This window comes from Amphichorda felina (genome assembly GCF_050947745.1).
Source record: "Amphichorda felina strain 45539 chromosome Unknown scaffold_3, whole genome shotgun sequence".
Classification (NCBI taxonomy): Eukaryota; Fungi; Ascomycota; class Sordariomycetes; order Hypocreales; family Bionectriaceae; genus Amphichorda; species Amphichorda felina.
Window position 1 is genome coordinate 1,640,444 of NW_028145047.1, and position 23,895 is coordinate 1,664,338.

Genomic DNA, 23,895 nt, shown 5'->3' on the forward strand with positions numbered 1-23,895 from the left:
GTACTGCTACCTCATTTTCGTTTGTTCATGGGAGCATCATTCGATACCCTCTACTTAAGAGACTTAGCATAGCCTTGGAGTGTGGTACTTTTTAATATTTCCATAGTTCTTTTCCCATCTTTTACGAAAATAAATTTCTTCTCTTGCCTTTGAAAACACTCTCCTATTCCTAAATTCGCTCTATTTTGCGCTCTCTCTCTCTCTCCCTCTTTGTCTCTGTCTCTGTCTCTGTCTCTTTGTCTCTCCGTCTCTTTGTCGCTCCGCCGCCTCTCTGTCTCTCTCTCACACAGAAGCACCCGTCCAGCATCAGATGGATGAGTTGAAAACAATAAAAAGTATCTATGTACACAATTAAATCAGGGCTTGCGACTAAACCCCCCCCCCCCCCCCCAAAAAAAAGGTCCTGATGCTGTCCGGAGCCAGACAGTCTATTCGATCCTCTTCTTGCCCTCCTCTGCATTGAGATACCGAGCTGTGCTCAATCCCCTCTCGTGCTTGGCAACAAACGCTCCAGCCAAGGGGTCCTTCCTGGCCTTGGCGTAGTGCTCCGTAATTCCCTCGGTGGCGTAGGGTTTGGGGTTCAGACGCGGCCAGTTGACCTATACACATGTGTGAGTTGACGTAGCATGTAAAGGGGGTCGTTAACATCGCGAAATTGACTTACATAGAGCATGCCGTGGCTAAGGATGAAATTAAGGCACCACGCCGAGACGAGACTCCAGAATAGGATGAAGAGCCGGATGGGGATAGCGCTAGCGGCGGGATCACGCTTAGTGAAGATGGCCACAAAGACGATGAACACGCTGAAGGCAAGGAGGTAGGGAATAGACTGTATGAGGATGGGCCGTTGGTCCACGAAAATGAGGCTTGTGCCAATGTTAGTGACACCAGGCTGGTAGGCTCCGAGGAATATATCAAAGGCATCCTGGCGCGGTCCATCAAGGAAGTTGTTCTTGAAGTACCGCGTGAGGCCGATGCGCCCATCCTGGAGAGCGCCGAGCTTGGTCCGTTTGCCCGTGCGTGTCACGTCCGTCTTCATGGCGCCAGTTCCAGAGTAGGACTTGGAGACCACATCAGCATTGTCCGCCCAGAGGTTACGGAAGAGATACTCGAAGGCGGGGTCCTCGTTGCGGAATGTGGATCCCCGACTCATCAGCCCAAGATCCCAGAAGACCTGGTCAAGCATATGGCGGGCAAAGTTACTCTGGACAACGTTGGTGCGGTCCAGACAGTCCATGCAGTTGGTGCGCATGACACCCCTCTGGTAGCTGCGGGCATCAATGACTCCATCCTTGCTCGCTGGCATGTCAACGCCCCGGAAATAACCCTGCGCATCGATCTCGGTGGCCATCCTCTCTATTAGTGCGAAGGCCTTGTGCATATTCATGCCCTTTGTCTCGGTATGGAAGTCAAAGTAGACGTAGTGCAGGCGGTCAAACTCCTGAGAATCAGTCTCCGGAGTGATGATGGTGAACTTCTCATCCGAGAGTCTGTCGGCCTCATGGCGCTCCTTGGGGGCTGTGACAAGTGCCTTGACCATCTGCTCGTACGACTCTTTGACTTTTTGTTCGCGGCCCTTGGAGTTGACCAAGTTGATGAGATAGTTGTCGCCATATATGCGGATCTGCTCGTCAAAGTGTCTCCTAGCTGCTGAAAAAGCAGCTTCGGGGCTGCGCACTTGGAGCGTCGGGGTGTACTTCAAGCTGTTGATTTCGGCCCAATATGTTGGCACACTGCCGCGAGTCTGGACGTAAGAGAAGATCTGCGTGTCCTGGCCCGAGCTGCCGAGCTTTCCGCTTTGCATGTCAGAGCTGCCCACGTGGCCTTGAAGGCCGCTGGTGGTGTTGTCGTTGAATATGACGACCTGCTCTGTCTCGTTATAGTTGGCAGCATTGCCAAACTCATCGACACCGCGAGTGAAATAGCGGGTGCCTCCTCGGTAACGCGATCGGCGGGAGATGAGGACCAACGTCAACGGCGTGGACTTGAACGTAGTCGGCTTAATCTCGAACATGCCAAAGATGCACGGCAGGATAAAGGGGTCAACTCCAGGCTGGGTACCGGGCTGACTCCGAGACCCTCTCGCCCGGTAATCGATCAAGTCGGACTGGAGATATTTGTTGAAGAAGAAACGGTCGTCGGTCCTCATCCACAGCGGTTGAGACAAGTCGGCTTGCGACTGGCGTTGGAAGGAGTTGGTGAGGTCGATGGAGTAGGAAAAGTACATCGGCCCTGAGGCCAAGAATGACTTGAGAAGCTCGATGAATGTATCCTCGTCGGGGTCGTGGATCTGGCGCTCTCTCATGGGCAGGATCTCGGTCGCAATGACCTTATATACCATGTGGCCCTTGAGCCGGCCCATGGGCTGGGCCTTGTTGATGACGATGACATACTTGTCTGTAAAAGGTGTCAGTATTCCGCTCCGGTCATCGAGCATCACACATGGACGCTTGGACTAACCTAGCCGCAGCTGGATCGTGCCCAGGATACCGGCGATGCTCGAGACGCGTGTCGCGCGCTTCGCATTCTGCACGGAGCCCTCGCTGAGTCGCACATCGCCGGTGGGCCGGTCGAGGATCAGGGCCGGGGCATCAGGGGACGAGGGCGAGGTGAAGGTGTATGAATCGTTGGTGACCCTGATATTGATGTCGCGATAAGGCCACTTGGAGGGTTGTACGGATAGTAGATGCGCCATGGCGGGCAACAACAGTTGGCGAATCTGCAAGGAATTGAGAGTTTGATGTAGTGTTCTGGTGGCGGTTTTTGGCCCGGTGCCTCGTCGGGATTGCAACTGTTGCCGCCACTGGAGCTGTTATGGCGCAGTTACGGGTGATGGAGCCCAAGGCGTGGGACGTGGATGAAGCTACGAGACGAGGCCAGTTCAGGTGGGAATATTCGTGGGGACTGGATACTTCCCGGTTGGGTTCCAGGCTGCACTGCCCACCATGTACCTCTCTGCTTTACCTTCTTTTGTTAGCACGTCACGAACAGGGGCAACGGTCGCCCGAGACCACCTACTAAGGTACCTACTTACATAGTAGATACCACTGTGCCCTGGAACCTGGAAGCTTGTGAAAGGTCCACCCGCCGCCTCCACTGTGCCAGATCGACGCACGGACCAACGCGCAGCCTGCAAGACCCAGAGCCCGCCTTTGCACCCGCCAGGTGGCTTATGTAAGGCTTTCGGGTCACTGTGCACCTGTACTCGTACGTGTCGTACTCGTAATAGCCGCCCAGAGGCCACAGGTGACTCTGTTCGAGTAGGAGTACCGGGTAGGTCCCTCTGCAGGTGCCCAGGTGCCCAGGTGCCCAGGTGCCCACTCGCATGGCCTGCTGACTGCGAGACTGACGTGGGTGCCTCCCGCGACGACGTACGCATGGTTTAACCTTTGTTTGCCAGCCATCCGCCATCCCACCTTGCTTCTCCAACCCACCCCTACTGACCTAGTCCGTCTCCGCCCTCACCAAGTGGAATCCAACCAACTATCGACCCTCCATCGCTACCTATCCGTCGATATCCATCCGCCACCCCATCCTCCTCGACCGAGCCGCCGCCAACCATTCAGACTCCTCGGCAGTTGGCCAACGATTGCGGCCCTTCCCTCAACCTAATCCCTATCGATCCTCGTCTATACTCCTATCGCTTCTCCCGACATCATGGCTTCCCGAGGACCCGCTGGCCCCCGCGGCTCCAATAACCGCTTCGCACAGTTCAAGCTCGTTCTCCTGGGTACGTTACCGCTTCTCTCGTCCTTGCCAGGCCTCCCAGTTGCTAATGCCATGCAGGAGAATCTGCTGTGGGAAAGGTAGACATCTGCGACCCGATTTCCACCTGCTTCTTCGACTAACTCGTTCTGCTAGAGCTCCATAGTGCTCCGATTTGTCAAGGTTCGTGCCTCTTGCGAGATAAGGCATCTATAGGCGCCCATCTAATACCGTCAAGGACCAATTCGACTCTTTCCGCGAATCCACCATCGGAGCCGCTTTCCTTACTCAAACCATCTCTCTCGATGAGAACACCACGGTCAAGTTCGAGATCTGGGACACTGCTGGTCAGGAGCGATACAAGTCCCTGGCGCCCATGTACTACCGAAATGCAAACTGCGCCGTGGTTGTATATGATATTACACAATCCGTACGCCCAATCCCCCACCTCTGGTTTGTTGAAATGCTTGCTGACACTTGTCCAGGCGTCTCTAGACAAGGCAAAGGCGTGGGTCAAGGAACTTCAACGCCAAGCCAACGAGAACATCATCATCGCCCTTGCTGGCAACAAGCTTGACTTGGTCACCGAGCAGCCCGATAAACGAGCGATCCCGACCGCCGATGCCGAAGCCTACGCTAAGGAGGCCGGTCTACTGTTCTTCGAAACTTCGGCCAAGACGGCTGAGAACGTCCGAGAGCTCTTTACGGCCATTGCTAAGAAGCTGCCGTTGGATCAGGCCGGACCCCGACATGCACGCCCAGGGGCGCGACCCGGCGTGAACCTACAACCCGAGAGTGGAAACACCAATGCCAGTGGCCAGTGCAGCTGCTAAATGGAATCCTTGGGAGGAGAAGCTTAGAGAGGAGGTGCTGCATCCTTGGGTTCTGGGGATGCTTAGTGCGGGTAAGTGGTCAGGTTCACCCAGGCATAGACCATTCAGACTTGGCTCGCTTTTTTTTCTTTCCTGAGGAGTCCAAGCATATCGTATATTCTTTGGGAGTCTTGGTTCGGAAGGTCATCAGTCGACAATGTTCCTTTCTAATATTCAGATGTCATCTGGGGGCTGTCCGCGATGAGGGTGCCAAGCGAACATGGAACGGGAGCCGAGGTCGAGCGTGAATCGGCAACGGAGAGAGGCTCAGCCAACGGCTGGCACTTTCTGAGAAGGCAGGTGTAACATTGCACTCAGATGCGATCTAGCGACAAATAGATTGCGGTAGCTTTAATGGGAGCATTTCGGAGCGTACCTAAGTGTGGCTCCTCCAACACACAGAGCCCGCATCCAAGGGTGGTGAGGAACAGAAAGAGTCGCCATTGTGTGTCCATGAGCTTACGACCAGCTTCCTTACAATGGCTTTTCCTTGTACGAATACAACCCTTGCTATGTAGTTCGTCACCACCGAGTTAGTCATGGTATTTCAGCTACAGAACCGGAACTTGGTATATCAGCAAATACTAGTACTCCAATTCACCTCTTATATAATATAAACATATAATAAAAATACCGAAACTATCATGGAAACATTAGATATCGCCTACGGCTACTACTACAGTGATAGGTGTACTAATTATTTCAGAAGCGGAAAGGCGGTGCACTATCCGTACACTCCACTCATTTCATCATGTGCCGATGCTAACAAGATTGTGGTGATATTTGCCGAAGTTTTGCCTGAGCGTTTTTGCCGGGCAGCTCCGTCCTTGCCCGAACGCATCTAGAACAGCTTCATCCTCAACGTCACCGTCGCGCTGCCGGCCATTGAGTCCCTCATGTTGCGATCATCGCTACGGTCAGCGAGGGTGCTAGGCGGGAAGCCCGCTGCGGCTGCCGCCGGGCGCCAATGGCCAATTGCGACTTCGCGACAAGCTGCACTGGTAGCCAAGGTAGGCCTCCATACCGCTGCCAACCTCTCCCCCAACCGACGCGGGATATGCTGACAGTCCTCCCAGAGATCCTTTGCCGACCAAAAGAAGCCTGGAGACGACGCGCACAAGCCCCCTGTTCTCCCAGCATCCGAGACCAAGACCGCCGAGCGCATCCCCAGCCTGACCATTGACGATGTCGGCGAGACCAAGGCCGGCATCGCACAACACCATATTCCCCCGACACCTCCCGACCCCAAGGTCGTCATGGACAAGAAGCCGACCCCCACTGCCTCGATCGACGATGTTGGTGAATCTAAGGTTCTCGAGGACAAGATTCCCGCTTCTTCCCCGCCGCCACCCCCGAGGAAGAAGAAGGGCTTCATCCGACGACTCAGGAACTTTGTCTTCACCCTGATGGTACTCGGCGCCGTTGGCTTCACAGGTGGCGTCTGGTACTCACGAATCAACGACACTTTCCACGACTACTTCACCGAATATGTTCCCTTCGGAGAGCAGGCCGTGCTCTACCTAGAGGAGAAGGAGTTCAAGAAGCGATTCCCCAGCAGCCGTCAGACACAGATCCGCGAGACTGGCGAGCATATCAAGATCCCCGCGCAGAGCGGAGCGTCCTGGAGGGTTGCCGACAGCGGCGAGCCGGGCGGTCGCCAGTCCAGCGCGGCCCCCAAGGCCCTGAAGGCTGCCGCCAAGGCGCCCGAGGAGCCTGCGAAGGTTGAGGCGCCCAAGCCTGCACCTGAGGCCGCTCCCGCGGCCCCTGCCGGGACCCCCGCGAAGCCGGTGCCGGTAAAGGAGGAGAAGCCCAAGGCCGAGGCTAAGGCTGAGACCCCATTCAAGGCTCCCGAGGTCAATGAGCCCTCCAGGTTCCCGCCCTTGAAGCCGATTGACCTACTGGAGCTGGCAGATGCGCGGGACCCTGTCGTGCAGGATCTTGTCCACATGCTGAACGACCTCATCCTTGTTATCAATGCTGATGGTGCCCATGGCAAGTATGGTAACACCATCAACAAGGCCAAGGATGATATCAAGAAGGTCGGTGGCAAGCTCCGGGCCATGAAGGCCAAGGTCGAGAAGGAGTCTGCCGACAAGGTGCGTGAGAGGGTTTCCGAGTTTGACAAGGCGGCAACCCTGCTCGTGTCTCGGGTCGAGAATGCCATGCTCAACCAGGAGCTGGAGTGGCGCGAGGAGTTTGAAACGGAGATGACCAAAGTCCGCGAGAGCTACGACGAGCGCGTGAAGCTCCTGCTGGACCGTGAGAAGAAGGTCAACGAGGAGAAGCTACAGAACCAGCTCCTTGAGCAGGCTGTTGCCCTCAAGAAGGAGTTTGTTGACGAGGTCAAGGCCCGCGTCGAGCAGGAGCGTGACGGCCGTCTAGGCAAGCTAGATGAGCTGTCGTCTGCCGTGTCGGATCTCGAGAAGCTGAGCCTTGGGTGGAACGGCGTGGTGGACTCGAACCTCAAGACGCAGCAGCTGCACGTTGCCGTCGAGGCTGTTCGGGCCAAGCTGGCCAACGCGACTCAGCCCCTGCCGTTCATCAAGGAGCTTGTTGCGCTCAAGGAGATTGCCTCCGACAACGCGACAGTCAATGCCGCCATCGCCTCCGTCAACCCGTCTGCCTACCAGCGCGGCATCTTCACGTCGCCGCAGCTCATCGACCGGTTCCGCCGCGTTGCCGGCGAGGTCCGCAAGGCGTCGCTGCTGCCCGACGATGCCGGTGTGGCCAGCCATGCGTCGAGCTGGGTACTGAGCCACATGATGTTCAAGAAGGAGGGGCTTGCCGAGGGCAGCGATGTCGAGAGCATCCTGACGCGCACCCACACCTTCCTGGAGGAGGGCGACCTGGACAGCGCGGCGCGGGAGATGAACGGACTGGAGGGTTGGGCGAAGACGCTGAGCAAGGACTGGCTGGCTGAGGTCCGCAAGGTGCTGGAGGTCCAGCAGGCGCTCGACGTAAGTTTACAAACACATACCCCTTGGCCCCTAGAGGCATGCCGCTGACAGAATATTCCCAGGTTATCGCCACGGAAGCACGACTACAGAGCCTACGGGTCAAATAAGAATGGTCTCCTTTGTGTTGTACATTGGTACTAGAGATTTCTAGAAAAAGGCTTGGTGCCTGTGTATTAGATAGGAATAGAGATGGATGACAAGCTATCATGTTTCACCGATACTGAAGGGCCTGCACAATGCTCGTAACCTACCACCTGGCTAGCACTTACTTCGGGGTGTCTCAGATGGACCGGGTCTCTCGCGATGCCGTGTGTTTGCGATTATAAATCATTCCCAACGAGACACACAAGCCTTGTAGGAACTTGTATAAATAGCCAGGTAGAGTTCCAACACGGAGGTAGTTGCTGTAGTGAAGTGGTAAAGTTGGCCCCGTCTGGTACAAACCTCCCAACCTCAGAGCAGAGTAACCCGCGTTTTTTATCTCACCCAACCTCAAACACATCACAGCCCTGCCGCCCCTCACAGTCAGGATCCTCATTCCAATGCCATCTCCCGGGTAGACCAGCGATACCTTCAGCACAGCTCCATCCGAAATGAGCCGCAGTCCCCCGGCTCGACAGCTGGCGATGGAATCACTACGCTCAGCCCACAGGCGACCCAGCGACCAACGCTTCGCCAGCTCAGGCACGCGCACATATACCGAGGCGCTGCAGAAGCTGGCCCTCCTCAAGTCCAACCGCGCTACTACCCAGCTCTTCGACCAGCCCGCCTCGCCCTCAGCTGACCCCAACGCCCCCGCCATCCCCGAGATGCTCGCGTGGCTCCGCCGTGCAGGATACACGCCCACAGACCTCGCCCGCATGCGCCACATCCACGTCGCCGGCTCCAAGGGCAAAGGCTCCGTCTGCGCCTACGCGACCGCCATGCTGACCCGGTGGCGCGGCGCCGACGGCAGTGTCGGCACGTACACCAGTCCGCACCTCGTCAGCCCCCGCGAGCGCATCGCCATCGATGGCCAGCCCGTCGCCCAGGACGTCTTCGCGGCCGCCCTATTCGAGGTCTGGGACCGCCTCAGCGACGCCGCGCGCAGGGACGGCTTGGACCCCCACGAGGCCGACGGCCCGGCCTCCAAGCCCTTCTACTTCCGCTTCCTGACCATCCTGGCCTGGCACATCTTCCTGACCAGGGGCGTGCGGGATGTTGTCGTCGAGTGCGGCATCGGGGGCGAGTACGACGCCACGAACGTCCTGCCCCCCGAGGCCGTGTCGGCGGCCGTGGTGTCGCAGCTGGGCATCGATCACGTGGCCATGCTGGGGGATACGGTGGACAAGATCGCCTGGCACAAGGCGGGCGTGTTTAAGCGCGGCAGGAGGGCCTTCACGCGGCGCCTGGATGCCCAGCCGGGCGTCATGGAGGTGCTGCGTTCGAGGGCCGAGGAGAAGGGCGCCGCGCTGGTGGAGCTCGACGATGCGGCCGTCGAGGCCTGGGGCGGTGTGAGGGGACCCCTGGAAGGGGGGTTCCAAAAGTACAACCAGGCGCTGGCTGTCATGGCTGTGCGTGAGCACCTGGGCATGGAGGCGGATAATTCCGCGGTGTTGCGTGATACCCCTGAGGTGTTGATAGAGGGCCTACGGGAGGCCAAGCTCAGGGGCCGTGGTGAGATGTTGCAGCACGGGGACGTCAAGTGGTACCTCAATGGCGCCCACAACAGGGACAGTCTCGAGGGCGTCGCCATGTGGCTGGCGCGGGAACTGGAAAACGACGAGTCGGTGGTTTTGGTTTTCAACCAGCAGGATAGGGACATATCCGAACTCTTGGCCGTGTTCACTGAGGCGGCCAGAACCCAGAGTGGGCGAGACGTCTTCAGCCACGCCCTATTCACATCCAACGACGTTGAACAGCCTAATGATCCCGAGACGACAGAACTCGCCGTCCAGAAAACGGCGGCCGCCACCATGAGCAACCTCTGTCCGGATTGCAAAGTTCATGTGTCTGGCAACATCAGAGACACAGTCATGGAAGCACAGAGGATAGCCGAGGCCAAAGGCACCAGGCAAAAGGTGCTAGTCACTGGAAGTATGCATCTTGTTGGCGGTGTATTGAGGGTCCTGGAACCCGAAGGTCTATTGTAGCATCATCATCGTCATTATCATCTTTGTACTATATATATGTATATCTCCTCCGGCGGATCAGAGGGCGTCCGCTTTTTCCAAGATACCCAGTGCTCCTCCTACCAGATGCAAGCTCCCCGTGACAAAGGCATCCACCTTGACCGACCCATTCTTCTCTTCCTGTCCGAGTTGTTTGCCCATATCCCTGGCAGAGTTGATGGCGTCCTCGATGGTGGGGAGGACCTGGATGTCTGCCGCAGGGTCCAGGGACGCCCACTTGTCGGCAAAGCGCCGCTGGGCAATCATCTCCCGGATCTCGCTAGGGTCGAACTGGTGATTGACAAAGTCGCGCTTATAGCCAGTCTCTGCGTATGTGACGTTGGTGCAGAAAATAACACGGTCAAAGGCTGGTTTGCCCTCGCGCTTCGCAGCGCGGAAAATGAACTCGAGGAAGTCGACCGCCTCGGAGCGTCCCTGCTGGTTGAATATCATGACCCTGGGCCCTTGGCTGCTTTCACGTCAGCGCTTTATTCAAAAAAAACAGGAAGAAAATATGGGGTCTGACCGGCCAGAAGTCTCGCCCACGAACCACTTGGCTGATACCTTGAGGCTGTCTGCTGTATGTGCGCCGTCGACGTGCCAAACGACATGGTCCTCGACCTTGACCTCACATCGTCCCCTGAACACAGCGCCCTCGATTCCCTCAATGAACGTCTGTGGCAGAGGCCCGCTCGACTTTTCAACCCCTTCCACCTTCTCCAGGGCAGCCTCAGTAAGCGCAATGGCCAACGTGGCGTTCTTCTTCTGGAACAGAGCGTTGGGCCGCACCCTGACGCCTTCGAGCCGGGGGTCCACGCCCAGGACCTTGAGGTCTACGCCCTTCTCCACGGCTCTCTCCTGCAGAACCCTGGCGGCCTCGGGGACCTGCTCTATGGTGAAGGCCGGTGACCCCGTCTTCATGATGCCCGCCTTGTGCCAGGCAATCTTGTCGACGGTGTCGCCGAGGGCAAAGACGTGGTCGATGCCCAGGGTGCTGATGCCCGACGCCACGGGCTGCTCAACCAGGTTGGTGGCGTCGTACTCCCCGCCGATTCCCGTCTCGTACACGGCGACGTCGACACCTTCTTGCAGGAACACGTGCCAGCTCATGAGGGTCAGGTAACGCGCATAGATGGGCTTGGACCTCGGGGCGACGGCCTCGTCGGCCGAGACCGGCGCCGCCTCGAGACGGTCCCAGACGTCGAAGAAGTACTTGGCGAAGAGGTCCTCTGATATGGGCGCCGAGTTGATGCGGATGCGCTCGCGCACGGCGATGAGGTGAGGGGAGATGAACAGGCCCGTCTTACGGGGGGATGAGTAGGCGCGCTGGTGGCAGCCGAGGATGGAGTCGACAAAGGCGCAGGTGCTTCCCTTGCCTTTCGTCCCGGCGACGTGGATGATGTTTAGGCGGTTCAGATCAGAGGGCTGCCTTGCAAGTCAGCACGGGTACATGGCGAGTCCAAGGAGGTGGGCGCGTGTGACGGACTGAGTATCCAATGCGCCTGAGGTACGTCTTCATCTCGCGGATGGACGAGGCATCGGGCCGGATTCCGGCCTTGCGACGAGCCTCTATTATCTCATATGGAGTTTGCAGCGTGTTCAACGCGTCGATGGCGTCCTATATACGTGTCTCGGTCAGTGACACGCGAGTACTGGATGGGAGGGATGGGGATGCTTCTCACGTTATAAGACCGCCCTACGGTGGCCATGGTTGCCATTGTCGTGAACGTGTGTGAGAGGCGGAGTGGTGCTACGAATTTTGGAATGGTCCAGGCAATGCGTGCCAATACATGATGCATGGGATCTGCGACGCGACTGGGTGAGACAAAGGTTTAAGTGGTCGAGGTTGTAAGTTCGGGTAGATATTTTAGCTTAAGACGTCAATGACATCGGATCGCATCCGAACTACCGAACTAACACATGGCGATCCCTGCAAAATTGTACTCGCCTCTCCATCGCGAATGCCGAAATACACAGACGATCAATCGTACACTATATGAAATGCCCATACGACCAATGTCGATATATTTCCCGCCTTTTTGTCTTGCCCACAACCCAACACGTCCCCATGGGTTGGCATAGGGTAACCGACGGCCAAGGTACCTCTTATCATCAAGCAACAAAGAGGCTCGAGTGAATCTCATGTCCATTTGTCCACCTCGCTCGCTATGAAAAGAGAACCACTGCTATGTCCTAGGAGCCCTCCCTCAGCCAATGGGAGAGTTGAGCTCTGTTCCCTGTCGCTCAGCCGTCCACTTCCTCATCCCCTCCTCCAGAGCCTCACCAAACTCGGCATCATAGCGCTTCCCAGTCTCAAGAAAAGCTACTCTGGTCCTCCAGGTTAGCCACTTCGCAGCCATCGAACCCTCTGGCGCCCGCAGGATGCCCGTCGCCAGGTCGACAACCTTCTTCGCCTCCGACGGCTCCCGGCTCTCGCACGAGAAGAAGACGGTCGCCCCGCACGTCCCGCAGAAGGACCGCACCACGCCCGGCGATGAGGAGTACGTCTTGGTCGTGCCGATCTTGAGGTCCCTGTTTATGGGAGGGTCACAGATAGCCAGGGGGAGGAAGGTCCAGCCGACGACGTGCGTTCCGTTGATGAGGCGGCAGTCGTCGCAGACGTCGAGCGTGGCAACCCACTTGGTCTTGTCGACGGGTGAGATGTACTTCTTGTGGAACTCGTCATTGACGTGATCCTCTGTCGGCCGAGAGATGGTAAAGGACACGCCGCCGCAGTGGCACTTGGCGCGGAGCCGCTGGGCACCGTTGCCGCCAAACTCTGCCTCTTCCTCGACGAGCCTCGCATCTGCCTGATCGTTGGGCGGGTTCCGGTCGTCGAGCCGGCGGCCGCCAACATGTGATAGCATACAGGCAATCCCCAAATCCTTGGAGGATTTGCTGTAGATGTGTTTCTGCATCCGGAAGTTGTCTGGGCCATGGTCTAGGAAGATGGAGCTTGACACCATCCAACTCCCGTCCTTCACTGCAGACCCTATATGGGCTCCGCAGGTCGAGCAGAACTGCCACCCAGCAGGGACTCCTTCACAGTAGTAGGTTGTCATGTTCCCCCTCGCCGACGGCGCAACGAACTCGGCCGGGACATCGGGGGCAATGCGTGTGTGGAAGATACATGGCGCTCCTGATCTATACCGGCACAGGCTGCAATGGCAGATCTGGACAGGTAGAGGAAGCTGGGACAATGGTGCTTCAACGGTGAAATGGACGGAGCCACAGTAGCACTTGGCTTCAAGCTTCTTGGTTTCTTGGTCAGTCATGGCGGGGGTCTTCAGATGGGATGTGAATTATGATGTTTAGGCCAAGACACAAGGTCTAAGAGCCCGAGTTGAAATATTATCATGTTGTGCGACTAGTCGTATTGCCCGTATCTGCCTCAAGAATGCACTTGCATCCACAACTGCCGGCCTGGTTTTGGTGCAGTTGACTTATGTCTGTTAATGGTGGTTTTTGACGAGAGGATTGAGAGCTGTAGATGGACAGTTCATGAGACCATCCATCCGGGGACGATTGCTCTGGATGGACGTTTGGTTGACCATGGACGTCGATGTTGGGTAGTATTGCCTGTTAGTACGAAGTAGTTTGCAAGCAACAGTTAGCACTTCTCGCCACCTACCTACCTTACCTAAGATACTAATAGGTAGCTCCCCACTACTATTAACCGGTATTTAGCCATGGCTGTTCCCACCTCGTTCGTCATGACCAAATTTTCCTACAGTAGGTTTTTTCAAACAACAAACTTCACAATGAGACAAGATGGACACTGTCAAAGATAGTCTCATCGACCTAGAAAGGCACCGCCGCCGCCTGGAGGAGAACATCAACGAGCTGCAAACAGCCCTCCAGCACTGGCGCACATGGGATGCCGAGTATGAGTCCTTGAAGGAGGAGGTTGACGCCATCGACGAGCTAACGCCCGCTGAGCTTGAGCGTGTCAGGAATGAGTTTGGGGGCGAGCTGGTCAACCGCAAGGAGGTTGACGACATTTTTGGGCGGGCGGGCGAACGGTCGAGAGATCAGATTATCAACATCCTTGACCGCCGCATAGACTATGTCACCAAGAGCATCCAGAGCTTGCAGAGACAGCTGGAAACTGCCGAGAACAAGCACGCTGCTGCCTCGGTCATCAGCCAACCAGACGCCCAGGATGAAGAAGGACAGCCCATTACCGAGATTCTCGAGGAGCTCGACGATGATGACAATGTTGTGTCGTACAAGCTGAATCGCCCCGGCCAGTCGCTTCCTCACGTGCGCGAAGCACTTCAAAAGGCCGGTATCAAGGACCTCCCGCCTGTGGAAGAAGATGCTTCCGACAGTGGTGTCATCGAGCTGCCATCTGCCCAGGAAGAATCCCGTCCACCACAGCCGGAGCCTCGGCCCACCAACCAGGTCGCTGCACCGAAGAGTGCACTGAAAAGGAAGGGCGTATCGTTCGCCGAAGACACAAAACCCGCCGCGGAACCGGATCTCCCCCCAAAGTCCTGGACTGCGACGCGCGTTGAGAACATTATGAAGACTGCCAAGGACCAGGAGGGCATCTCGAAGCAGAAGCCAGTGATACCTGAAGATGAGGACCCGGAAGATGCGGCTTTGCGGCAGGAGATGCTCCGATACGGTATGGGCGAAGTCGGCGCCGTGGTGGCTGAGCTGCAGCTCGAGGAGGACCCGTCCGACATGGATGAGGACACCTGGGACTACTCCGATGAAGGTTTCGGCGAGGGTGAAGACGAGGATGAAGAGGACACGTACGGCCGATCGACTGGTCGGACAGTTACAGACAAGTATCGCCAACGCATGCTCGAGCTGGAGCAGCGACTGGGCATCAAGTCCAGATTCACAGAACCCATGGACATCGATGCAGATGAGGATGGCGATGCAAGCTCGGACGATGAGCGTATAGGGCGCATCGTTGTCAACCATAACGCTGATCCAGCGGCGTCTGCCTCACAAACACCGGTACCGAAGCCCGCCACACGAGACAGGCAAAAGAACGGCGGCGAGAAGAAGGGAGTGCGCTTCGCCGACAGTCTCGACATTGCCCCCGACAGCCTGCCTGCAACAGCTCTTCCGATCCGTCAGCGGGAGCCTATAGTCGAGCCATTGGGTGATATCATGGAGCGGTCTAGTTCGGCAAGGGCGACTGAGACCAAGTCGGCTCGGAAGCCGTCGCGTTTCAAGAAGACAAGGGATGAGACTAGCCAGCCCGGCGACTTACCCAAGGGACCTCTCGATGCCCCGCCGCGCTTTGTGAATGAGGACCGGCCAGTCGCTCCCTCTGGCCCTGAAGGCACAACCATAGCTGAGACGCTTGTGGAGCGCGAGACAGTATCTCGCCCCACCAACGAGGATGAGCCTGAGGATTTCCTGGACCCATTTGAACTAGCCGACGAGCATCAGCGCTTGCGCAAAAAGTTCATCCAGCGCCAAGGTGGGTTCTTGAAGGAGGACGAGTCCCCGATCAAGCCGTTGGACGAAGAGGATGGAGGCCCGGCGCGACAGAGTCGCTTTAAAGCAGCTCGGCTTGCAAAATATTGAGGCTGCGCTGGGGGGAGCGTGCAGAGTATAGTCGATATACCAATCGATTGGCCTTGCCATGTGATCAAGTCTGGTTACTGTGGTGCCTACGGCTATCCCCGCGCAGTTCTCCATCGCTACTACTATCATCTAATACCGTGTTTTACCCACTAACCCACCCCAGCCGTAAATCCATGGTCGACGGAACGCTTTCAGATCTGACAACTGATGGGCAGCAGCCAACTCCATCTGCTTCACCATTACTAGCGGTTCCAATAGAAACAATGAAGGGCTCTCTGGTGCCACTATCCTTAACTTCTTTGTTATACTACGTGATATTGGCGCTTCGTTTCACTCTTCACATGCCTCTGTATAGCCCCGAGCTAGGACTGTCCCTATTACTACAGATTGATTGTCGTAGTGTCCGCAGGACGTATGCTCTTGGGAAATAGCATGTTAGTCCATGATGGATCAAACTACTGAATATACTATTTGAGGGGCCCCCATTCATCACTGATGAGGTGAGCACAGCAAAGCAACTGCCGAGAGCACAAATTCCCGCCGCGTTACAGTGACATTAGATTCGCATGATTGTACATATATAAGGTGATTCATACATTTCCCCCTGGGAATTAAACCCCCCCCCCCTTTCCTCTTCTTTTGCGTTGGGTTGATGATACCCTACCGCCCTGTGAGCAACGAGACCAAACTCTCCCCAACCGTCTTTTCCTGGCTGGCGTTGGGGTCATCGTCCGTCTTCTTCTTCTTCCACTTGGCCTCGTAGAACTCCCTCATGCTCTTGGCCACGTCCGACTTGGTTTGCAGGTCGGCCCGCAGCGCCGCCTCCTCCGCCGCGCGCTCCGACTCGGGCAGCTCGTCCAGCTTCTCCTTCCACTGCTGCTGCACCTCCTCGGACGGCTGGACCGTCCCCTTGCTGACGCGTGGGATGGACGGGTCGAAGGCGGGCACGGGCGTCCCCTGCTCCTTGGCCTTCTCGACGGCTTCTTCGTGCCGCAGCAGGCGCTGGTAGAGGGCGTCGGCGTGCATCTGGATGTCGTCGTCGATCTCTGGTGAGCGGCCCATGACGGAGCCGTAGCCCAATGCTCGCAAGAAACGCTGCAAAGATTCGATCATCAGCCTCCCTCCAATCTGCCGGCAAGTACTCTTCAGGGTCTCATCTTACAGATTGCATCGTGTAGCACTTCTCGAACCGCCGGACCTGGTGCCGGCACATTTGTAGCTGGTCCTCCCACTTGCCGTGCTTCATGCAGTTGATCCACTCCTCCTGCGCCTCTGCGCAATTCTCCATGGCCACCTTGGTGATCTGCGCCTTGCGCTCCTGGTAGCCCTCCAGCACCCCCATCAGCTTGTCATGGTCCGTCATGGCCTCGGCCTCCACCTCGGCCTGCGGGCGGTAGTTCTTCCACAGGTGCGCGTACCGCCCGTCCTGGTACAGGCTCTGCTTGGGAACCGGCGTCTCCCCGGGCCCTCGCGACGATGAGGCTGCCGCGCCATCTTTCGACGTGGGCTCGGTCGCTGCGCTGTGCTGGTGCTTGACGGGGGATTCCTTCTCGAGGAACTCGCGGAGTTTGGGGTCGAGCTGCTGCAGCGGGTCGGCGGATTTGTCCCCGCCGAATATTGAAGGCCACCAGCCCATGACTGTGGTTTTGGGTGGATTGGGGTCGAGTCTGGCGGAGGAATGCGTTGAAGCCAAGGTCGCAAAAGAGTCGAATGCTGGGAGCTCGAGAATTCCGCGCCACGCCAATCAGTTGCAGGGGTCCCTGCAGATTCCGCTGGGTCTGCTTCAAAGCCCCTCCACATTTGAGGCTGGATTTTTTTTTAAAGCCATATCCTACCCTGTATCTATGAGCTATGCCTGGCGCAGAACTGTGATTATTCTAATGACCACAATTTCTCTCTAAGCTGTTTTATATCAATGTTGAAGAGTAATTTGATACTAGGGATAGTTTGGCATAAATTCTACTAGCTATGCCATGTCTCTTCCGCCCGTTGAACTCGTTGCCAAGATCTGGGCCTTTCATGTGATATAACTGCACAGCACTTGGCTGAATAACATTGAATTGACTACTACTAGGACTACGGTGTGCGAAGTATGCTTCTTATTTTTCCTATGGTGGGGTCTAGGCTGTTCGTTGAATTTGCCGAGGAGTAAACATGGAAGACAGCAAGGGTTCATCTGAGTAGACTGGATAAGCGGATTCGATGGATTACACAGCGACTCTTCACATGTGAACGTGGAACGTCAACGGAGAGTCATGTCCTTGGGTTTCAATGCCCGGATATAACACTGGAACTCCATCCCCTCTGTAGTCGTAGTTCGTTGAGCTAGCACATGAAGGACAGACATTTGTTGTCGAAAGTTCAGAGTTCGTATTGGACGCCGTAGGCACTGTCGTCATGAATCTTTTATTCGCGATTGCATTATAGCACAATCATTGAAAAACAGCATCCGGTGCCCGACCCTCCAGTGGGGATTGTCCGATTCCCCCCTGTTGTTTATCACGCCAAAAATGCCAGAAGAGAGCCCACTGATTTAGAACTTGCTGAACTTCTTGACCGTCTTGCCAGTTCGGGGCAGCACGCGCAGAACGTTGAAGCGAACCTATTTGCGCATGTTAGCCATATTCTCCCCCCCACATCACTGGTGTGTGCCTGGTACGTACAGTCTTGCTGAGGGGACGGCACTGGCCAACAGTGACCTGGTCACCCTCCTCAACACGGAAAGCGGGGGAAACGTGGACGGCGAGGTTCTTGTGGCGCTTCTCGTAACGGGAGTACTTGGGGATGAAGTGGAGGTACTCTCGGCGGATGATGGCGGTACGGTGCATCTTGGTGGAAACGACGGTGCCGGTCAGGATACGGCCGCGGATCGAGACGAGGCCGGTGAAGGGGCACTTCTTGTCTAGACGGGGTGTCAGCGCTTCCATCCATGTCCATCTCAATGTCCCTTGGCGTGTCCTCTCTGCATCGCTTCCCAAACTTCCCATAGTCTCGTGGTCCATTCTCTTGCGACCGCCAAGGTCCAACAGTGATCACACGTACCGATGTAGCTGCCCTCAATGGCGGTCTTGGGGGTACGGAACCCAAGACCGACGTCCTTGTACCATCTGCGGCCACCCTTGCCCGGACGGGTGCTCTTCGCCTTGCTCTTGGAGTTCTGGAAGATGTGAGGCTGCTTCTGGAAAGCGCGCTCCGACTGGACGGTCAACTCGGTCGCCCTACGAGGGAGTCAGTAATTGACATTCTCAACAATTGGGCGTCGCGTATTCGTGTGGACTGACATCTTGAATGATCCTTTGCCTGGCAAGAGAAGGGCGTGTCGTGGGGAGTTGGCGAGGCGGGAGTTGAGATCGGAAGGGTTGTTTTGCGCAGGTAGGGCATCCACCACGCACCAAAATTTGCGTGGACTTTTCCTACCTTAGGGCTTGCAAAAATTGGATTGGCTGGTGGTGAGAGGGTGGGTTTGCATCTCACGTGATGATCCATGGGTTGACAAAATGACTAAGCTTTTTGTGCACGGCCCATCTCTTGGAGCTTCGGTATTAGACTTTCTCAGGTTGCCAAGCTAGGGGGTACGTACCTCATCCCACCATGACGAGAAGGGAAAGTAAACAAACGCGGCTACGCGGTCCCCATCTTCAACACCTCGCGCCCGCACCTCCAACAACCTACCTGAACACTTCAATGTCACTTTGCGACAAGGCCGGCCAATATGTCTCCTCCGGGCGAGACTACGATGCCGGCTACACGGCGCATCAGAAAATCGATCGGTTCGTATAGTGATGCACGCAAAGCAGCCGACAAGGAAAATGCGACAGTTGACCTGGGTGCTGCAAGCAAGGCATCAAGGAGCAAGAGTTTGGGTCCTGGTGGATTGGATGCCCTTAGGCAGGGTAGCGGAAATAGGCGCGCGGTATGTCACGCCGTGCACAACCTGCATGCCACGCTGCTGACCTCTTGACAGTCTCTGGCAGTGACGACAAAACTTCCACGGTCGATTCTCAAGCCGACAGTCTCTGCGCTACCGGAGATTCCACCGTTGAAGAAGAAAAAATCGCCTACGGAACCGATAAGGAGCAACTCTACGTCTAGCCATGACGATTTAAATGGGTCAAAAATTGCTTTGCGCACGGAGGAGGAGCAGCAAGCAGCAGCGCGAGAGCGCGAGGAGCGAGAAAGACGAGATGCGCGGCGCAAATCGCTCGCCAACCGCCGAGTGTCCTTCGCCGCCGAGGCTACGCTGCACACTTTCCACGAGGTCGAATACAACCCAGATTCAACGGCCTCAACCGAGCGCTCGAGACGCGCCTCCTCCTCTGCGAGCAAGTCTGCTGCGAATAATGCTACCCCCCATGACCACGAATCCACGACCCAAGAACGTGACGCTGCATCAGAGTCCCCGGAAGATTTTTACCGGAATAAGCAGCTTCCTCCCGTGAACTTCCACGCCCGAGATGACGACACCGGGACTTCAATCATTTACAGCTCCGACTCTGAACCGGCAGATGCGGTAGAGGAGATTGCCACCGACGAGGAAGAGGCATCTAGCAGTGACTCCGATGATGGGACCATGATGAGCGTTATGACGGAGGAAGTTACTGGGACCTCTGTTGGCTCTGATCGGTCTGACGATACGGCTGAAGGGTCATCCTCCCTGGATGAAGTGCTCCGCCTCGCGGCTCAAAGAGCTGGGACACATAATTTTGCAGAGGAGGAAGAGGAGGATGATGAAGAATTTGGAGAGGACGAGGAGGTCATTCCCTCTTTCGGATGGATCAAAAAGGGAAACCAGCAGAATAGAGGCGCTCAGACAGAGGCATCTGAGGCATCCCATCAGACTGGGTTCCAGTCTGGGCAGAGCGATGACGGTACAAACATGGACATGGACATTACCGGCGCTTTTGGTGGAATTCTAAAGCCCAACGCCGGGGAATCTCCAGAGAAGAATTACGATGAGGACATGTCCATGGAAGTCACGCGCGCTTTTGGAGGCATCCTTGGTCACCAGGGCGCCCAGAAAAGCCCCCAGCCATCCGAAGGCGAAGACGAGACCCCGATGGATGAGGCCACGATGGAGCTTACAACCGCTATTGGTGGCATTCGTTCAACCCACGACGATGATGATTTTGGATCTGACAACGACGTTAACGAAGATATGTCGATGGAGCTTACTACTGTCCTGGGTGGTGTTCTTGGAAAGAAAAAACGCCAGAGCGTTGGCCCAGGCCGCCGCAGGACCTTACCCCAGAGTGGCGACAACGACGATGCGACCATGGATATGACGACCAGTATTGGACGCATCATGATAAGATCTGATGATGCCAATGACGGGCATGATGATGCGACCATGGGTATGGACATGACAACAGCAATTGGAGGCATCATCGGCAACAACAACGATGGGGGAGCTGCTCCTATGCGGAATCTTGGCAAGAGGATCATGGTGGAGGAAGGGGACCAGCCAAATAGCCCAAAGAAGGCCATCGAAGCGGCTGTTTCTCAAGGATCACCCAAGCGGCGACCGTCCCTATCGAAATCCGTGGGGCCGAATGCGTCCTCCGAGAATGAAGACCCTGAGCTATTGGCCTTCCAGGGAAATAGTCTGCGCCGCAGCGCCGGTCCTCCCTCAACTGCTGCCCGGGAACCAACACCGGATCTTCGGACGCCTTCGCCAGCTAAACCGGCGACGCAGGGGAAGGGTCTTCGTCGCAGTGTTGGCCGCCCTTCCACTGCAGCCCGAGAAGCTAGACCGGATTCCCGGACGCCATCGCCAACTAAACCAGTCACGCCTCGGTCCAACTCTGCAGCTGCCGAGAGAGGTGCTCCCCAGTCTACGCAGAGGCCGATGACGCGATCAGCAACGAGGTCAGCCTCTAGATCCGCATCGCCAGAGAAACCCCCCTCTTCCAGGGCCAAACCTGCGACTCCATCACCAACGAAAAGCACAAAGAGGCGCTCTTCTGTGTTCAATAGCGGTCCGGAGAAGGATGCCAGAACGCCACCGGCTGTTTTGACTCCTCAGCGCAAGCTCAGCGGCGTTGGGGTGGACCGTAGTGGGCTAGGGTCACCAAGGGTCGCCGCACTTTTTGAACGGCGCGGATCTCTTGGAGATGTTGCTACCGATTTCGTGCCCAGTCGGCGGGTGGTGGCATTCCAAGACCCAAAGGTCATGTCTGAAGAAGTTGACCGGGATCGTCGGCGCGAAGAGGACAAGGAGAATAACCGGGCAATACTTGAACGTGAAACCAACGGGTCACATGAGGATAGGGATGCCACCTTCAACCTCCGGGAGATGATTGACAGTCTGAGTCCGACGCGCAACCCGCTCAAGGGCCGGAAGAGCCTCCATGTAGGAAGCGCCAATGGGCTTCTCGGGAAGCGGCCTGCTGAGCTGGATAGCGAGGAGGAAGACGATGAAGAGCAGGACGGTGTGAAGAGGCTTAAAGGGCACCAAGGTAGCCCCGTCAAGAATGTCAGGCTACGGAATCCTCCATCCAAGTCGGAGACGACTGGGCACCTCATGAGATCCACACCCAGTCTTGAGCACTCTGGGAGGGCCATCACTCCTACACTCACGTCCCCTTCTAAAAACGGACAGCACGAGACGCCCAAACACCGACTACGCTTCAGGGATGTTGACGATGATCCAACAACTCGAGAGGTCAACCTGCGTGAGTCTCCGGTGAAAGACGCAGCCCAGCTCGAGCGGGAAGCCGAAGACGGCCAGATTCACCTCCAGGACTTCCTCAATATGACGTCCATCCGGTTCATGGAACTCACGACAACTAAGCGGCGACACACCGCAGCTCCAAGCATGTTCAAAGACGGAACTTTGGTCGACGACGACGAGGACATTTCTCTTGAACGTTGCGTTGTCGCAGGCGCTTGCACGGTACCTACTCTGGAGTTGTATCAGCACTCGTGCCGAGAGTTGAAGAAGTACATCTCCGAAGGGCGGCGAATTGTTAAGGAGATTGAGACCGACACTTTCGAGGAGAACCCACCGCTTTTCCGGGAATACATGTCTGCTACCCCGGACGTGAAGGCATTGATGGATAACCAATTCAAGAATGTCAAGACTCACGCCCGCCTGCTCAGCAAGGCGATGTGGTACGAGTGGAGGATGAAGCTCCAGGACGGACTGAAAGAAGGCCTGATCCGGATTTCGGAAGGCATGGACAGCGACGAGCAACTTTTGCAAGAACAAGAGGAGCTACTGGCCTCTATCATGCCAGACGTCGTAGCACGCTATGATGCGCTGCTGGAGCAGAGCAGCAACCTGGAGGAAGCAGCGCGAGAACTGGCCGACTCGGATCCAGCCAAGCTTCGATCTGCTCGAGATGAGCTGGCTAGCTTGGGGTCGGACATTACTCGCAAGAAGGAGCTCATAGCCGAGCTGCACCGGGAATTTGAGGAGGCCGAGGCCGACGTGGAGGATTTGTCGACAAAGAAGCAAACCTGCCTTGCGGATATTCGGGAGTCAGAAAAGACTAGAGAGGAGTGCCGGGGATGGACGAGCGCCGAGATAAGTGCTATCAAGGGTAAGACACTTTATCTTCAGTTGTAATTACCGTCGCTAACAAGACTTAGCTCGAGTCGATGCCATTGAACGTGAGCATGGCTGGGGCGTCACAGGAATATCGGGCACAACCCTGTCAATGACTTACAAGCGCGAGGTTGAGCTAGTCTTTGACATTGCCTCATTCCAGCCCGGGCAGCCAAGCTCGCGCATTGACCTCTGGTACATTGCCGACAACAAAGATGCCACTGGTGGCTTGCCCAAGACAGCCGAAAAGGAGTTTTTCCTTCAGTGCATCAGGGACCAAATTCGGGCCCTGCCGCAGAACAAAACACCTGTTTCTGAGCTGCTGCGCCTTGTTGGGGCTGGCTGGGACAAGGCGAGGCTCATCTCATCGCGCATCCACCGCATCAACATTAGTTTCCCGACAACGGTGACAAAGACGTCGGACTCGAGCGTTGCAGTGACAAGCTCTATTATGCTGGTTCCTCTCGAGACAAGGGTAGAAATTACGCTGAACCTTGTTGGACGCAGCGGATCGGACGGCGTTGACTTTGACATCACGCCGCAGGCCCGGGTGGTCTACGGGGAGCATTTCAATGTGGCCAAGGTAGGCGAGTTCCTAGCTACAAGAATGGGAGAGACGGTCGGCGCCAGCGAGGAGGACTGGAGTGATATTGTAGTGGAGCTGAAGGGGAGGCTCATTGCAAGGGGTCGGAAGTGAAGGGGTTGGTCTACTGCTGGCAGCTGTAGTAGTTACGAATGATGAGGGGCTCTACTGGACACATGGTGTGATTTTGGCATCGGCGTTGGGCGAACTGGCAATTACATGCAGCTTAGGGGAGTTTGGCCTGCTCTCATCTTCTTCCTTCAATATCAATTGGCATGTCCAACTGCTTGAAACAACTCGGTTTCTGTTGTGTCAATGAAGTTGCTGAGGCGCCTCTTTGTTGCATTCAGTGTTCGCTTTGTTTTCCACTGAAAATCAGTAGCAGATAATGCTTCTTATTGTTTATTGTTTGGTGTCACTTGCTGTATCTCTTTGTCCTCTCAGTTGGAGTCGGTTGGACTTCAGATTAGATCGAGAACACGTTCTCTTGCGAAGACATATAGAACATCTCGACACTCCCAGTTCCCAAGTT

General features: G+C 56.3%; 10 protein-coding genes across 10 annotated transcripts; 5 read left to right on the forward strand and 5 right to left on the reverse strand.

Annotated features, from left to right (window-relative positions):
* Positions 1-428: 428 nt before the first annotated feature.
* On the reverse strand, positions 429-2,695 carry SAC1 (SacI homology domain-containing protein; the record flags this gene model as incomplete). The annotated part of the gene is made up of 3 exons (XM_083192665.1): positions 429-599; positions 665-2,397; positions 2,461-2,695. 3 exons carry the CDS (start codon positions 2,693-2,695, stop codon positions 429-431), a joined length of 2,139 nt encoding a protein of 712 aa, XP_083051722.1.
* A 962-nt stretch (positions 2,696-3,657) lies between these two features.
* Positions 3,658-4,538, forward strand: YPT52 (ras family-domain-containing protein; the record flags this gene model as incomplete). The annotated part of the gene is made up of 4 exons (XM_083192666.1): positions 3,658-3,730; positions 3,872-3,888; positions 3,944-4,135; positions 4,191-4,538. The coding sequence occupies 4 exons, from the start codon at positions 3,658-3,660 to the stop codon at positions 4,536-4,538; spliced, it is 630 nt and encodes a 209-aa protein (XP_083051723.1).
* A 935-nt stretch (positions 4,539-5,473) lies between these two features.
* On the forward strand, positions 5,474-7,641 carry MIC60 (mitochondrial inner membrane protein Mitofilin; the record flags this gene model as incomplete). Its single annotated transcript, XM_083192667.1, has 3 exons — positions 5,474-5,587; positions 5,654-7,534; positions 7,597-7,641. 3 exons carry the CDS (start codon positions 5,474-5,476, stop codon positions 7,639-7,641), a joined length of 2,040 nt encoding a protein of 679 aa, XP_083051724.1.
* A 486-nt stretch (positions 7,642-8,127) lies between these two features.
* ACO1O0_003213 (Mur ligase) lies at positions 8,128-9,666 on the forward strand (the record flags this gene model as incomplete). The annotated part of the gene is made up of 1 exon (XM_083192668.1): positions 8,128-9,666. One exon carries the CDS (start codon positions 8,128-8,130, stop codon positions 9,664-9,666), a length of 1,539 nt encoding a protein of 512 aa, XP_083051725.1.
* Positions 9,667-9,723: 57 nt separating this feature from the next.
* On the reverse strand, positions 9,724-11,393 carry MET7 (Mur ligase; the record flags this gene model as incomplete). Its single annotated transcript, XM_083192669.1, has 4 exons — positions 9,724-10,153; positions 10,211-11,109; positions 11,171-11,302; positions 11,367-11,393. 4 exons carry the CDS (start codon positions 11,391-11,393, stop codon positions 9,724-9,726), a joined length of 1,488 nt encoding a protein of 495 aa, XP_083051726.1.
* Positions 11,394-11,891: 498 nt separating this feature from the next.
* Positions 11,892-12,959, reverse strand: ACO1O0_003215 (Mss4-like protein; the record flags this gene model as incomplete). Its single annotated transcript, XM_083192670.1, has 2 exons — positions 11,892-12,828; positions 12,925-12,959. The coding sequence occupies 2 exons, from the start codon at positions 12,957-12,959 to the stop codon at positions 11,892-11,894; spliced, it is 972 nt and encodes a 323-aa protein (XP_083051727.1).
* A 496-nt stretch (positions 12,960-13,455) lies between these two features.
* ACO1O0_003216 (Prefoldin subunit-domain-containing protein) lies at positions 13,456-15,234 on the forward strand (the record flags this gene model as incomplete). Its single annotated transcript, XM_083192671.1, has 1 exon — positions 13,456-15,234. One exon carries the CDS (start codon positions 13,456-13,458, stop codon positions 15,232-15,234), a length of 1,779 nt encoding a protein of 592 aa, XP_083051728.1.
* Positions 15,235-15,894: 660 nt separating this feature from the next.
* ACO1O0_003217 (uncharacterized protein) lies at positions 15,895-16,870 on the reverse strand (the record flags this gene model as incomplete). The annotated part of the gene is made up of 2 exons (XM_083192672.1): positions 15,895-16,329; positions 16,397-16,870. The coding sequence occupies 2 exons, from the start codon at positions 16,868-16,870 to the stop codon at positions 15,895-15,897; spliced, it is 909 nt and encodes a 302-aa protein (XP_083051729.1).
* An 897-nt stretch (positions 16,871-17,767) lies between these two features.
* Positions 17,768-18,819, reverse strand: RPS11B (40S ribosomal protein uS17; the record flags this gene model as incomplete). The annotated part of the gene is made up of 4 exons (XM_083192673.1): positions 17,768-17,836; positions 17,898-18,136; positions 18,277-18,452; positions 18,815-18,819. 4 exons carry the CDS (start codon positions 18,817-18,819, stop codon positions 17,768-17,770), a joined length of 489 nt encoding a protein of 162 aa, XP_083051730.1.
* Positions 18,820-18,946: 127 nt separating this feature from the next.
* ACO1O0_003219 (uncharacterized protein) lies at positions 18,947-23,477 on the forward strand (the record flags this gene model as incomplete). The annotated part of the gene is made up of 3 exons (XM_083192674.1): positions 18,947-19,147; positions 19,199-22,775; positions 22,825-23,477. The coding sequence occupies 3 exons, from the start codon at positions 18,947-18,949 to the stop codon at positions 23,475-23,477; spliced, it is 4,431 nt and encodes a 1,476-aa protein (XP_083051731.1).
* Between the last annotated feature and the right edge of the window lie 418 nt (positions 23,478-23,895).